General features: G+C 40.3%; 1 protein-coding gene across 32 annotated transcripts in view; it reads left to right on the plus strand.

Moving 5' to 3' along the window:
* Positions 1–4,400: 4,400 nt before the first annotated feature.
* MFF (mitochondrial fission factor) overlaps positions 4,401–14,968 on the plus strand; it is a 31,557-nt gene continuing 20,989 nt past the window's right edge. For 7 of the 32 annotated variants that reach the window (XM_081095776.1, XM_081095757.1, XM_081095763.1 and 4 more), the window contains exons 1-4: positions 4,429–4,612; positions 8,069–8,179; positions 10,062–10,282; positions 12,107–12,276. In XM_081095776.1, coding sequence (XP_080951902.1) covers positions 10,102–10,282; positions 12,107–12,276 — 351 coding nt within the window. In that variant the 5' untranslated portion in view covers positions 4,429–4,612; positions 8,069–8,179; positions 10,062–10,101. Of the gene's footprint in view, positions 4,613–8,068; positions 8,180–8,936; positions 9,115–9,219; positions 9,326–9,394; positions 10,283–12,106; positions 12,277–14,968 lie in introns of those variants that run through there. The other 25 variants (XM_081095750.1, XM_081095779.1, XM_081095766.1 and 22 more) reach the window with 17 other exon arrangements.

The raw sequence follows: 14,968 nt of genomic DNA on the forward strand, positions 1-14,968 counted from the left end.
ACATGTTTTTTAATATTACATATTCTTTCAAACTATATTGAGAGAGTCCACTGTGTAAAAATATTAATGTACAAATTGTATAGCTTGGCAGCTGTGTCATAAAACTTGCTTTTCAGTGTGCTGATACATTCCCAGGGTTACTAAATTCAACTTAATAAGCATTTTATTCAGTGCCAAGCCATACTCAGGCACTGTGCTAAATTACAGAAACACTAATAGGGGAAAATTATATATATATATTTGTTTTATTCCTAATATCCCAGAAAAGGTAATTTACTGTTTCTGTTAGGAATCCTACATATCTGAGTTGTTTTTCCCCCTTTTCGTTCTTTACCTCTGTCCTAATATTTCATGGTAATTCAGCAGACCTCAAAAAAGGTTCAAAAATAAGATCTATGCCCAGGGGGAACCCAGGGCTTCTGGCTTTTCCTAGGCATCACAGAAGCCAACGTCTGGACAATATAAAGAAAACAAAGACCTGCAAGACATTTAAAACCATTTATACTTGATGGTAGCACTATTTGATGAGTCTCAGAAGTCAGGCAACCTAAGAAAAAGCCCTGAATATGTTTCTTGCCCCACCTAGGTGGAGTTGGTGCTGATACTTAAATTCTGGTTTTGTTGCTTCAATCTCAATTGCTTTGGAAGTGAAGATGTGGCCCCAGAGGACAGCACAGACTGTGACCATGGTCCGCATCCTCCACTGCTCAAATGACTGCTGTCAAGCCATTTTTACACTTAAATGAGAATGCCAAATAACTGGCCTCCGCGTGTCCCCCAGCCTCTATCTTCTCTTGCCCTCTCATCAGTGTTTAACTTCTGAGGAAGACGAGTAATGCTAAATTCCAATGAAGCCATACTAAGTTGCTCAAATATACTTCTAAGACTGAGCATTGAAACACAGCTCATGTGCATTACTTTCTACAGTAGTAGCTTTATAATCTGAGGAGTTTTTAAAGTTATGAAGATTTAACTTTGCAGATAAAATGTAAAATAACTTGTTTCTTTTAAATTTGGGGCTTCACCTTTGGAATTTCACAGTTTGCTCAGAGGTCTCTCGTTTTGCAAGGTAAATATTATTAAGTAACTTATTTATAAAAAGAATTACAATAATACTAAATTTGAGTTTATTGCTAATTTAACTTACAAAGATTTTTCTATGCATCAAATGTAACTTACTGCTTCAAAACTTAATTTAATATTCACTCTATAACCAAATGAAATATATTTAAAATATATTGAATATTTTATATATCTTGACAATATTATAATATTGTAATGTACTAATATTTCTGTAATTATAGCAAAAATATAATTTTATTGTATTGTCTAATAATAAAATTTAAAATTATATCTGGTCTTATTTTTTCCAAGTGAAAATATATTTTTTTAAATTTTAAAATATATGCTCACTGTCAAAACAATAGACAATACAGAAGTTAACACACTGTGGACACATTTTCATATCTATAAACAAGAACTAATCATTATTTGCATGGATTTACTACGTAAGTCAATGAATCCCCAATTGATGGACACTTCATTAAGTTTTATTATGGACATGCTGTACATATTTCATGTCACAATTTGTAAAACTCGGTTCTTCATGGATCCAATGTCTCGGATGAATTAGAGGAAGATGAAGATTGAAGAGGGGGAGTCGTTAAAAGGGTAATGTATCAGTTGAGTCTAGCAATGGGAACAAGTGCAGAGCGAGCGGACAGCTGGCACTGAGGGACTTTAAAGACGGAGACTTAGGAGGCAGTGAAAGATGACTTCGGAAGTCTGAACCCTGGTGACTGAGATGAACTGAAAAAGGAAAATTCAGGAGAACATTATCGGGATTGAGATGAGGAAGAAGTTTGAGTTTGAAATCCTTTTGGGACCAAAGCTGCAAAGGGACACTTGGGCTAGAACTAGTGCAACCAGATGAGACTAAATGAATGTAACCTATTTAGATTTTTATGCCACCTTTTCCCACAAAAGATCTGAGGCAATGTGGTCGAAAGTCTATGACGAACTGAACTGTAAATAGGAATGGCCTCCCAGAATGAAGCTCTTTTCACAAAACACAAGGCAGCCGAGTTTCCAGGGAAGGGAGATAAATATGCCTTTTGGGGGGGTGTTTTTTGTTTTTGAAATTCTACCATCAATGTTAGATGCTTTCACATATCATATTCAGTCTCGTTAATGGAATTAAACGATTCAGGAAGATTAAGGGTGATCAGGATTAAAGGAGAAGGCTTTGGATTGGTAATTGAATTACATAAGGAATGTCCTGAGTTTATTTGAGCCAAATATATGTCAGAGAGCAAGATCTCAAATGCTCTGGAAAATAGCAGTTTGCAGCTTCTTTTATGCATTTGAAATGAAGGAGGGAACTAAGGAGAATGGCATGGATGTGGGATTGGACTACAGGATAGTTAAAAAGATCCCCTGCTTTCTTGAAGGTGGTTTCCCTGATTTCAAAGGTGTGTTAACCTAGATGCACAAAAACAATGCACAGGGCTGGCTTAAGAAGAGGACAGACCTCTTGCTGAAAGTTATGTGCCTGGGGAATCACTACTCACCGTGACCTGCCCTGTTAGGAACTTATGATCAGAGGTTACTTTCCATAGAATCCTTTTTTTTTTCAACCACACAGTCTTCATTTAAAAGTTCATTTTCTTGGGGGGTAGGGGACAGGAGTAAAAAGCAAACTGCAATTAATTAAAAGGTGAAAGGGTAGTGGTGGAAGCAGCAGGGCCCTCCTTCCTGAAGGTTTGGTTATAGATGGCTCATCCACCTTGGTCTCTTTCTGCCTCCAAAAAAACGTTGGTTTGGAAAGTCCAATCAGTCCTAAAATAAATCTCTTAAAGAGGAATGCCTTGCCATTGCTATGAAGGGGCCCAAGACTGCCATTCTCAGAGGGCCTCCCACATTATTTTGCTCAATGGTAACATCTCTGGAATATCTTCAATTCTAGGGAAATACAGACTCAAGTAGGTCTTTGTTGGGCTCAAGTCCAGGCATACAAAGTATTCCGCCATTTGGCGTCAGTCCGTCCCGATGTTGGTGGACAAGGTACTGGTTTTTCCCGCGAAAGGAAAGATGGTTAGATCCAGAGGGAGGTCTCTGAAGCTTAACAAAGGCTCACTACAATGAAACCTAAGTCCTCCGGGATTCTCATCTTGACAGATTCGGGGAGCCCGTCAAACCAAGGTCACTGTCAGGGAAGGCGTCTGAGAGTTCAGGAACCTAAACAGTCATCAACCTTAAAGTGTTTAAGAATCACCTGCAGGATGGTGATTAACAGGAGAAAGGGGGCGGAGGTAAGGAAGGGTAAAGGGGGGTCAAACATATGGTGACGGAAAACTGGGCACAGGATGCCATATACAGACAATGGATTATAGAACTGAACACTTAAAATCTATGTAATGTTATTAACCAAGGTCACCCCAAATAAATTTAATTTTTAAAAGGTCACTTACACCTCCTTCACTGCTGGTGGGAATGCAGACTGGTGCAGCCACTGTGGAAAACAGTATGGTGTTTCCTCAAAAATTTAAAAATGGAACTGCCATTTGACCCAGTGATCCCATTTCTAGGAATATATCCCAAGAAACCAGAAACAACAATCAGAAAGGATATATGCACCCCTATGTTCACAGCAGCACAATTTTCAATAGCCAAGATTTGGAAACAGCCTAAGTGCCCATCAGCAGATGAGTGGATTAGAAAACTGGTACATCTACACAATGGAATACTACACTGCGGTAAAAAAGAAGGAATTCTTACCATCTGCAGCAGCATGGATGGAACTGGAGAGCATTATGCTAAGTGAAATAAGCCAGTCAGTGAAAGAAAAATACCACATGATCTCACTCATTTATGGGTAATAAAGAACATTATAACCTGATGAACAAAAAGATAGATACAGAGGCAGAGAAGCATTGAACAGACTGTCAAATTACAGGGGGAAGGCCGGGGAGTATTGGGCATGGTGGGGGGGGGGGGGGGGAAGGGCAGATAAGAGATCAACCGAAGGATTGTATGCATGCATATAAGCATAACAATGGACACAAGACACGGGGGAGGGGGGAGGCCGGGGGAAGGTCAATGGGGAAAAAAAGGAGACCTATGCACTATCTGTAATACTTTAAACAATAAAATAAATTTTTTTTTAAAGTCACTTGCAGAACTAGCGGCATCGGCAGATTCCCAGGAGAAGTAGTTGTTTAACTGGTGCCGAAGGTTTCCTTGTGGACATGCGGCTCTCAGAGATCGCGATCTCTATGTAAGCGAGAACCAAACACCTACCGTCAGAAGTCGTTCCCTGCGGTTGGTGCGCGGCCCGCGCCAGAAACGCGCCCGGGACGGGATCCCGGAGTCACGGCCCCGCCCGCAGGCGCCGCCGCGTCACGTGACCGCGGCGCTGCCCGCACTACGGGTCCCGGGAGGGGCCAGCCCCGGCCGTTCTCGCGTTTCTGCCGGCCCGCTGCGGGCCGCTCCGGCCGGTGTTTTGCCCGGGCGCCTCCGTGCGCTCGGCCAACGGCCTCCGAGAGCGCCCACCTGAGCCCCCGGGAGCCGGCGGGCGGCGGCCCTCGCCGGGGACCCTCCAGCCGGCCCAGGGGTGAGTACTGACGTCTTCCGGACCCGGGACCTGCAGCCCGGCGCCGAGGCCGCGGTTCTCCGGCTGCCCGGGGGACCCGCTTCGCCCCGGTGCGACCCGGGTGCCTCCCCGGCCCGAGTGCCGACCCCCGACCCCCGGGCTTCTCGCCCTCAACCCCGACCTTTCCGCCTTCTCAGGCTGGCCTCCCCTTCTGGCCCTGAGGGGAAACTGCCCTGCACACGTTTGGAGCAACCTCTTCGCCTTCTAGGTCGCCGTCTCATGGTCGAAACATTTGGACTTTTTTTCCGTCTAGAAAATAGCTTGGGGGTGTCGGGGGCGGGGGTAGAGGAGGGGAGACACTAGGGATGTCCTGAGCTTGAACCCGGCGCTTTGCTGGGCGTCCTCTCTCCGGCCCGGGCCTTGGCTGGCATCTCTAAGTATGTGACCTTGAACCGGACACCTGCCGTCTTGAAAAGTAGTTTCTGTTGTTTTTCTTTTGACTTGGTGGGAAGTGCGTGTTGGAAAAGAAAGGCCTTGCTGAAAGCCGGGTGCGGCGCGAGAGGCCCAGCGGGCCCAGCCTGGGAGCATCCTTGTTGGCAGGTGCACCTGCCTGAGCTGCTCCTGCGACGGCTTCCCTCCCGGGAGCGGGGGGCGGGGGGCGGGGGGCGGCGCCGAGCCGAGCCGAGCCTGGCCCCTGCCCCGGGTCTGCGGGACGAGCCCTGTCCTACAGCCGCGGGGCCAGGCGCCTCCTCTCCCGGGGGGAGGAGGCTCTCAGAAGCGGAGGCGCCTTTTAGTTGCAGAAGATAAGAAAGGCCCGGGGCCCTTGTTCTTGGTTCCCAAATATAGAACCGGTTGTTGCCAGGCCTCTCATCCGTGGAGAAATTTTAACTGCAGTTCGAATGTTAACTTGTGTTTTCTCTTCCTGGATGAAAAGCATGTGCTTCTGTGTCAGTGTCGTTAGCTAATGAGATCCCAGAGCAAAATCCCTTAGGAAAATGGGTTTGGAAAGAATTAGAACCATTTAGCTGTACTTAGGAGTTCTTCCCCATGTAGTTAAATTGGGGGGGGGGGGGGAGGGGGCGGGACAGCTTCTATCTTTTTGGTTTCAACCGCGTGTGAATTGGTTTTGCTGTTCTTTCCAAAAGGAAATCGTGTGTTCTATTCCTTCCTGTGCGATAGGGCTGCCTCCTTTTAGGATCTAGGAAGTTTGGCTGTACTCTGCTCCCTTCTGGTGTTCAAAGTTGTTTTCTGTGGATTCAAACCCGTATTTTAAAACTCGATTATTTATATTTTTCCAAGTTTTCAGTGATTTTTATTAAGCTAAAGTTAATTTTGGATTGCTACACCCTGACTTTCTAATAAACACATCCTTTTAAGGATAGTTGCTTGGAAAGAGAACTGAAACAGGTGACCTAGATTAAAACCTTGAACTAGGTCCACACAATGGGTGATAAAGAACTGGACCTTTTTTTTTTGTAATTAGACAATTATATAAATGTGTGCAACCATGATCAGTTTGACCCAATTTGTTTCTGTCACTCCCTATACTTTTTCTCTGGGTCCCAGTGTTTTGACATAGAAAATAAGAAAGTCAAGCATGAACCATTATGCGCCAGAATTGGGATACTTTCTGTGAGTGGGACGTGACTGACTTGACTCTGGGTGGTGTCTGATTGAGGGTTTTTATAATAGTTTTTGTTACGTGTATTTAAACTGTGGTTTAAGGTACTGATGTAAAATTTCCTTTAAAAAAGTTGGGTTAAAGAAAGATTAGTGTAAGAGTAAATGTGCTGTGTGAATATGAGTAAAACCATGAAGTTGGCAAATTACTGATATTTGGGAACCACTGGGCTTAGAAAGTAGAGCTCTAAGATCATCTGTGATTCTGAGAGAAATTTTGTGTCCTTAGTTTTATAACAGGATATCAGTACTGGTTGCCTAGTAGATTCTAAGGGAGAAAACTTCAAGAATTAATATCTTAATTCCAAATGAGAAGTTTCTTTATTGTCAAAATATATTACCAAAAATGTCATAGTCTAATGAGGGAAAGTAAAAAATTAGATTTTGATTTATGTTACATAGCAGAACCCAAGTAATTGGGACAGTTCAGCATTAAATCTTTGTAGAAAAGTTTCATTTACTCTTTAAGTAACTCCGATTGGCTATAGGAGTAATTTGGCTTTTTCCAGAAGTTGTCTTTTTCATGTCCACCTTTATGATCTAAGTCTGTAATACTTGATCAACTCAGATTCTCGTAAGATGAGCTGTTGCTATAGAATAGAATGTCCAGTGGAAAGTTAATAAGACTGAAATGCAGTAAATGGAGTGTAGAGAATAGCACATTTCAGGGAGATAATGTTCTACAATTTGTGAGTCTTGTTTATTATTCTATAACTTCAATTCTTTTTTATATATTTTATTTTTATTTTTTTTTAATATATTTTGTTGATTTTTTACAGAGAGGAAGGAAGAGCGATAGAGAGTCAGAAACACCGATGAGAGAGAAACATCGATCAGCTGCCTCCTGCACACCCCCTACTGGGGATGTGCCCGCAACCAAGGTACACGCCCTTGACCGGAATCGAACCTGGGACCCTTGAGTCCGCAGGCCGAAGCTCTATCCACTGAGCCAAACCGGTTAGGGCTAACTTCAGTTTTTAATGTCCCAAGACTATAATTTTCTTGAGATACATCTTTTTAGTGTTATTTCTAAATATAAGCATTTACTGTGCTTCTGATCCACACAAGTATAGGATGAGTATCTCATCTAGAATGATGCACAAAAATTGATTTTAGAGATTGTCTGTGGGGACCTGAGTGGTGATACAGGACAGGATCTGTGAACACTTTATTTTCTCTGTATTTTCTTACATGCTTTGTACCGCATGCACATATTATTGGTTTAAATTAAATACTGAGTAATTGTTATGTATGGAATTAAATACTAAGTAAAATTTAGCTATTACATTTGTTACTTCCTAATATATATGTGTATGTATGTAGATATACACTTAGATGTATATATATGTATTAAGATTTTTTTAACTTATATATGTTTTTCATCTGCTACATTTTTCTAAATTCAAATCAGAAATAATGAGTCTATTATTTTATCTTGCTTAACTAATGAATGGCAGTAGGACCCTGTCTGGTGGCTCAGTTGGCCAGAGCATCGTCCTGTTTACCAAAAGGAGGCGGGTTGCATTCCTGGTCAGGGCATGTTTCAGGAGGCAGTGAATCCATGTCTGTCTGTCTCCCTCCCTCTTTCTTCCACTTCTCTTTCTCCCTCCCTTCACCTCTCTAACAATCAATAAATTTTTGGTTGTAAGCTTTTTCAGTGTTTCTTTATTTTGTGGCGTTTTTTAAATATAAGGCTGTGCATCTTTGATGACTTTTATGATTTGGAGAATTTCCAGAAATGAATTCCTAATGTGGTATCATCTAGTTTCTCAATTAGCCCCTGTTTTTCTCCCCCAGGGACAAAAGGGGCTCTACATCCAGCACGTGCGCACTGAAGCAAGTTAAAGGATTACTATGAAGCACAGAAGCAGATAGTGCCAAATAGCAAGTAGTGGTTGGTACACATTTGTGAGTAAAGATTTTCTCTTTTACCTCTCTTTTCTTAGCCTTTAAAACATCTGCATGCCAGATCCTTCAAATTCATACATTTGGGTAAACAATAAAAAAGCAAGTCCGCAGTCGTAATTAACCAGTTGAGCAACCTCTAAGAACTCTCCTAAACGTCTCAGTGAGGTGGAGTTTAAGGTGTGTAATACATCTCTGACATGGAGCTTAAGAAATATCCCAGCTCTGACTTGCACTTATACTGTCCTTACTATCTTATTGCCCTTGATTAATGTTTTTGCTGAAAATTTAGTATAATTTCGTTTCCAAAGTTAATTTTTTTGAAAGAAAACACTAATACATCAAATATTAAAGCTGCTTGAAATACATTTACCTCTGCCTTTTACATTCTCTTTGTGGTTTCTTCATTAGTCAATAAAATGAAGAGGATTCTTCTTCAAAATGTAATGAGTAGAGTTGTACAGCAAAGTGTTTTTGTTTTTTTTACTAATCTGACTTCTCATTTGTATATACATTGGGTTAGCTTTTCTTTATCCTGTTGGCAAAATCATAAAATAGTAACTGTACTTTACACCATATTTATGATTTTTGAACTATGTAGAATAACTTTTTTTAGGAGGGATTTGAAAATTTGTTCCTCAGATCAAGCCCCAAACCTCTAGAAATCCAAAAATTATTTTAAGTAGATATTTCTTTTATTCATATTTTTCTTATGAAATGAACTATTGTAATACTGATTTTTATTCTTTCTTTTTTACAGCTGGAAAAGCAGTGTCCGTGTTGTTATGTACACCTCCAAAAAAATTCAGATCTGTAGGGGAATTGTTGTGTAAAGTAAACTGAACTACAGGGTAGCAGTATTTTAATAGCTATTATAGACGTGTATTAACTATATTAAAAATGAGTAAAAGAAAAACCTGTGACCCACCAATAGGAAGGTCAGTGACATTTTATTCAGTTGAGCTGGTATTAATAGGCTTGAGCAATAGTGGCCTGAAAGCTAATTGCCATAGGCTAACCATGCTCTTTTACATTTTTATCAGCATTTTGTATTTTGGGGCAACTTTCTTTCTACTGCATTTCCCTGGAGCATGGATCCTGCTTTAATTCAGGTTACTCAATGCATCTGTACCATCTTTCCCCTTAAAGGCATGTCATGCTTTAAAATAATATACATGTAAATGTGATGTTAAATACAAATTAATGTGAAACTTTGAATCCCTCAAAATGAATGTATACACTAAGGATTTATTAGTGCATATGCTATCTTGGTATTCATTGCATCTCAGTCATCAGATATACATTCAGCAAGAGGAGTTTTAATTTGTATTTTGCGATTTTCAAGGGATTGCATCTTTTTTAGTACATTTAGAATTAATCTTATTAGCCTTATAAATCTGATTTTCATCTTTTTTTTTCCATGCATGACAGCAATTTCAAATTTCCTTTTTGCAAAGTCCCAGCAGCTTTTCCTCCAATAATTGATTAGGAAATTTTAATTTTAAGTTTTCTTTCAGGCATTTTTGAGTCATAAGCAGCATGCATATCTATACAGTGTGTGTGTGTATATGTGTGTGCGCGCGCACAGGCACACACACACACACACACACACGAGTCCATTATGTTGTGATTATATAATAATTTTTTAAATTTGCTCCCAAACAATAGTTTCAAGATGCAGTTTCAACTGATAAGGGAGAGAAGGCATTAAGTTAAAGAAAACATTTTCTTCACCTTTTATTTTTCTTTTGTATGTATTCAGTACTCAGAAATGAGAAGTCCCTTTTTGCTCTTTCAATAAGGTATTGTCATCTAACTTCACAATGCAGAGAAAACTAACATTTTCACACTCATCACACTGTCTTTAATTTTTTTTTGCCCACAGAGTGAGTGGGGTAGCATTTCCTTCTCCCACTGCTGCCGAGATGGCGGAAATTAGTCGAATTCAATATGAAATGGAATACACCGAAGGTATTAGTCAGCGAATGAGGGTCCCGGAAAAATTAAAGGTAGCACCACCAAATGCTGACCTGGAACAAGAATTCCAAGAAGGAGTTCCGAATGCCAGTGTGATTATGCAGGTTCCAGAGAGGATTGTCGTAGCAGGTATTTTACATTTGGGTTTTAAGTGCCTGGCATATCTTTGTTTTATATATTTTTAGGAAAGTTTATGGTTTTTTAAAACATTGGGGTTAGAAAGTGCAACTTACAATTTTTTCAGAAATTTTATTTATTACAATAGTGTAAAATTTCAAGCAATATTTTTAATCAACTAATTATTGAGGTGTAATACATAATTTATATCCTATGTAATAAAGAGGTAATATGCAAATTGAGCATCACTCCAACACACAAGATGGCAGCCCCCATGTGGACACAAAATGGCCAGCAGGGGAGGGCATTTGTGGGCGATCAGGTCAGCAGGGGAGGGCAGTTGGGAGGGATCAGGCCTGTAGGGGAGGGTAGTTAGGGGCAACCAGGCCAGCAGAGAAGGGCAGTTGGGAGGGATCAGGCCTGCAGGGGAGGGTAGTTAGGGGCAACCAGGCTGGCAGAGAAGGGCAGTTGGAGGCGACCAGGCCAGCAGGGGAGAACAGTTGGGGGGGACCCAGGCCTTCATGGGAGGGCAGTTGGGGGGGGACCAGGCCAGCAGTAGAGGGCAGTTAGGGGCAATCGGGCCAGTAGGGGTGCAGTTAGGCGTCGATCAGGCTGGCAGGGGAGTGGTTATAGGGTGATCAGGCTGGCAGGCAGAAGCGGTTAGGGGCAATGAGGCAGGCAGGCAGGTGAGTGGTTAGGAGCCAGCAGTCCTAGATTGTGAGAGGAATGTCCCAGATTGGAGAGGGTGCAGGCTGGGCGGAAGGACACACACACACCCCTGCCCTCCCCCCCCCCCCCGCACAAATTTCATGCACCTTGCCTCTAGTGTATATATAATGTGTATAATTTTTAAGTGTACAGCTTGATAGGTTTTTTTAAAAAATATATTTTTATTGATTTCAGAGAGGAAAGGAGAGGGAGAGAGAGATAGAAATATCAATGATGAGAGAATCATTGATTGGCTGCCTCCTGCATGCCCCCCACTGGGGATCGAGCCTGCAACCTGGGCATGTACCCTTGACCAGAATCGAACCCAGGACTCTTCAGTCTGCAGGCCAACACTAGCCACTGAGCCAAACCAGCTAGGGCACAGCTTGATGAGTTTTAAGAAATGTATACAGCCATGTACCTCTACCACTGTCCAGTTATAGAACATTTTCATTACCCCAGAAGGTCCCCTTGTGGCCCATCTTATTTCATTTTTATCCTTCAATTTTAGGCAACCGTAATCTCTATAATCAGAGATTATTTGTCTTTCCTAGAGTTTCATATAAATGGAATTATACACTGTATACTCTTGAGTCTGGCTTTTTTTGCTGAGTGTTATGTTTTTGAGATTCTTTCCTGTCGTTGCTTGTATCTTGTTCATTTCATTTTATTACTGAATAATAACTCAGTAGAGTTATTATTCCTTCACAATTTCATTGTGTAGACATACCATGATCGGTTTATCCATTCACCTGTTGAGGAACATTGGGTTTTTCTTTTTTTTAAGTTGGGGGGCTATTGGGAATAAAGCTGCTATGAATATTCATGTATAAATCTTTGTTAGGACATGTGTTTTTACATCTCTAGGAGTGGAATTGCTAGATCGTATTATAAGTTATGTTTAACTTTATAAAAAGCTGTCAAGCTATTTTTGAAATTGGCTGTACTCTATTATATTCCCATCCATAATGTATGAGAGTTTCAGTTGCTCCACATCCTTGTCAGCATGTTGTATTGTCAGTCTTTAATTTTGGCCATTCTAGTGGGTATGTAGTGGCAAATACAGTTTAATAAAAGTACTACCTTTTTAAAACCTCCCTTCTTACCTTTTTATATTTTTACTCCCAGGAAACAATGAAGACATTCCATTTTCAAGGCCAGGAGATCTTGACCTCATTCAGTCAACTTCTTTAAAACCTCTGGCACTAAAAACACCACCTCGTGTACTTACACTAAGTGAAAGACCACTAGATTTTCTGGATTTAGAAAGACCTCCTTCAACTCCCCAAAACGAAGAAGTAAGTAGAGTTTTAACGTCAACTGAATTTGAAATAATACAGAAAAAAGCAAAAGCTAAAGGGAGTTAAGAGGCTATAAATCATATCATTAGCAACATTTAATGAAAGCCTTCTGCTTGGACCATTGATTACTATAAATTCTGGTTTGTAGATATCCCAAATAAGATATTCTGCTATTTTGTTGTTTTTAATTTAAATTATGTCTCAGGAAAAAGCAGATTTTGGGGAAATCATGAACCTAGGCACTTCACCTTCAGTGATACAGTAAAAGTTGGGAAATTTAGCATAGAAAAAGACTAATGCATCACTTTGTTACAAAAGCAGTCTGGCATACAGAGCAAAGGAAGCTCCCTTTTTTGTTGTTACTACCTATTCTCCCTGCTTGCTGAAAAGTTTCTACCGAGTTAATTACTGTGCCATGTAACATTAATAGCCATGTTAACCTATAGATGGCAGTATGGACTCATAAGGTGTTAGTAGCCATATTCAGATCTGACCTCTGCCACTGATTCAGGGCCAGTTTTGTAAAACTTCTTTTCTGTGATGATTTCTGTAGTTGCAACTTTTTCATTATAGCTTCTGAAATTGTGCTATGAGGCTAGTAGGAGACAATGTGAAACATCTTTTTATTGATAATGGAACTACCTGTCTTTCGTCTTTCATATAGTCCTTTCCAAGGAGGATAAAGGACCTATATAACACAGGGAAGTGGCGTTTCCTAGCACTAGGTGATGGTCTTAAGTTGGAAGTTTCTGTTGCAGTTATAGAGAAAATAAACTTGTAGGTGCAATTGTGGACATTCTAGATTTTGCTTGGTGAAAAGCACTAAATTTGAGTGTTCACATGATGGAAAAGGCACTAAGATTTTTTCAGAATTGTATTTATTTAAGAAATATTTCTTTGAATTTAATTGTAAGATACTACATTGTGTGACATAGTTCCTGCATAGTGGTATGAATGAGGGAAAGATGCACACACACACAAAGATTCTTTAATAGTAAGGAATAATGAAAGTTATGAAGATCATTACATAAGACAAAAGATAACCACAGCATGCTCCCAGTTGAAGGCCCAGTTTTCGGCTCCCCAAAGTTCCCACCAGAAATTACAGCCGTGAATAGTATTATCTTGGAGTAAGGATTCTGCCAGGAGAGAAACCCTCCCTTTAATATTCTTCTAGTTATATTTTTCTTTTGATCTTCCTGCTCCCACTATTTTAAACACTTATGCAGAAACTTCCAACTTAAGACCATTACCTACTACTAGGAAACGCCACTTCCCTGTGTTATATAGGTCCTTTATCCTCCTTGGAAAGGACTATATGAAAGATGAAAGACAGGTAGTTTTTTGAAAATGGGTTGAAATAAAAGGGCAGTAAGGCCTTGTGTGCTGGTATCATAGATGACTCATTCAGATGCTATTCAGTATCAAGTGAAATCCCTGAATCATTTATTACGTAGTAGTCATTTTACAGCATATGCTAAGTTTTCTCAACCTCAGCACTATTGACATTTTGGACTGGATAATTAATTCTTTGTTGTAGTGAAGGTTGTCCTTTTGTAACGGCATTGCTGATCTCTACTTACCAGATGCCAGTAGCGTCCTTCAAGTCATGAAAAGCAAAAAGGTCTCTAATAGCCAAAAGGTGGAAACAACCCAAATGTTCATCAGCTGATGAATAGATAAGCAAAATGTAGTATATCCATATAGTGGAATATTATTTAGCCATAATAAGGAATAAAGTACTTATAGCTGCTACAACATGGATGACCATCGAAAACATGCTAAGACAAGCCAGACAGAAAAGGCCTTATGTTGTATGATTCCACTTACATGAAATATCCAGAATAGGCAATTCCCACATACAGAAAGCAGATTAGTGGTTTTAAGGGGGTTGGGGGAGAGGGAAATTGGAGTAACGGCTTAATGATAATGATTATAAGGGGGCCATGTAACAGTGGCAGCTGCACTGTTTATTTTGAATTTGCATCAGGTATAATAAGGAAAACCTGTTTCTGTTCTACAATATGTGGAACTAAGGCAGGGAGTCTCATAGACTGGGGATGATTTGGCAGCTTGAGGCTGCAGTCATCTGAGGTTTATGCACGTCAGTTAATAATAGCTGGTGTCTGGGATCTCAGCTAGGCTACACATGGCCTTTTCATGTGACGACTTATGCTTCCTCACATCATGGTGCCATTGTTGCAAACATGAACAGTCTCAAGAAAAAAGGCAGAAACTTACTATGGCTTATGACCCAGCATCAGAAGCCACATTGCATCCATCTTCCTAATTTCAAGGAAAGTGGACGTAGATCCCATCCCTAATGAAAAGAAGTCGATACATTTGTAAGAAGAGCATATGGGATGGGAGATTGTGGCTATTTCTGGAATGCCAAAGGCTTTAAGCTAAGAAGACTATATTTTTAGTCTACTTTTCAGATATCCAAACAAATCTGAATTTTTTTAAACCCCAGAAGCCAGAAATATTTATTTATAATAGAAATACAAATTTTCTATAATATATGTGCCTTTAAAACTGTTGAGAATTGTTCTTAAATAATATATCTATCTATATTACACATGCCTAGCAGCAATTCTTGGTTATTTATCTATTTTATTTTTTTGTAAATTTTGTGAGTAGTCTTGATTAAGGTTCTTTTGATGCTAAGCAGCTACTAGGCTACTAAGAA

The sequence above is a fragment of the Myotis nattereri genome (assembly GCF_964212035.1).
Source record: "Myotis nattereri genome assembly, chromosome: 7".
NCBI classification, from domain to species: Eukaryota; Metazoa; Chordata; class Mammalia; order Chiroptera; family Vespertilionidae; genus Myotis; species Myotis nattereri.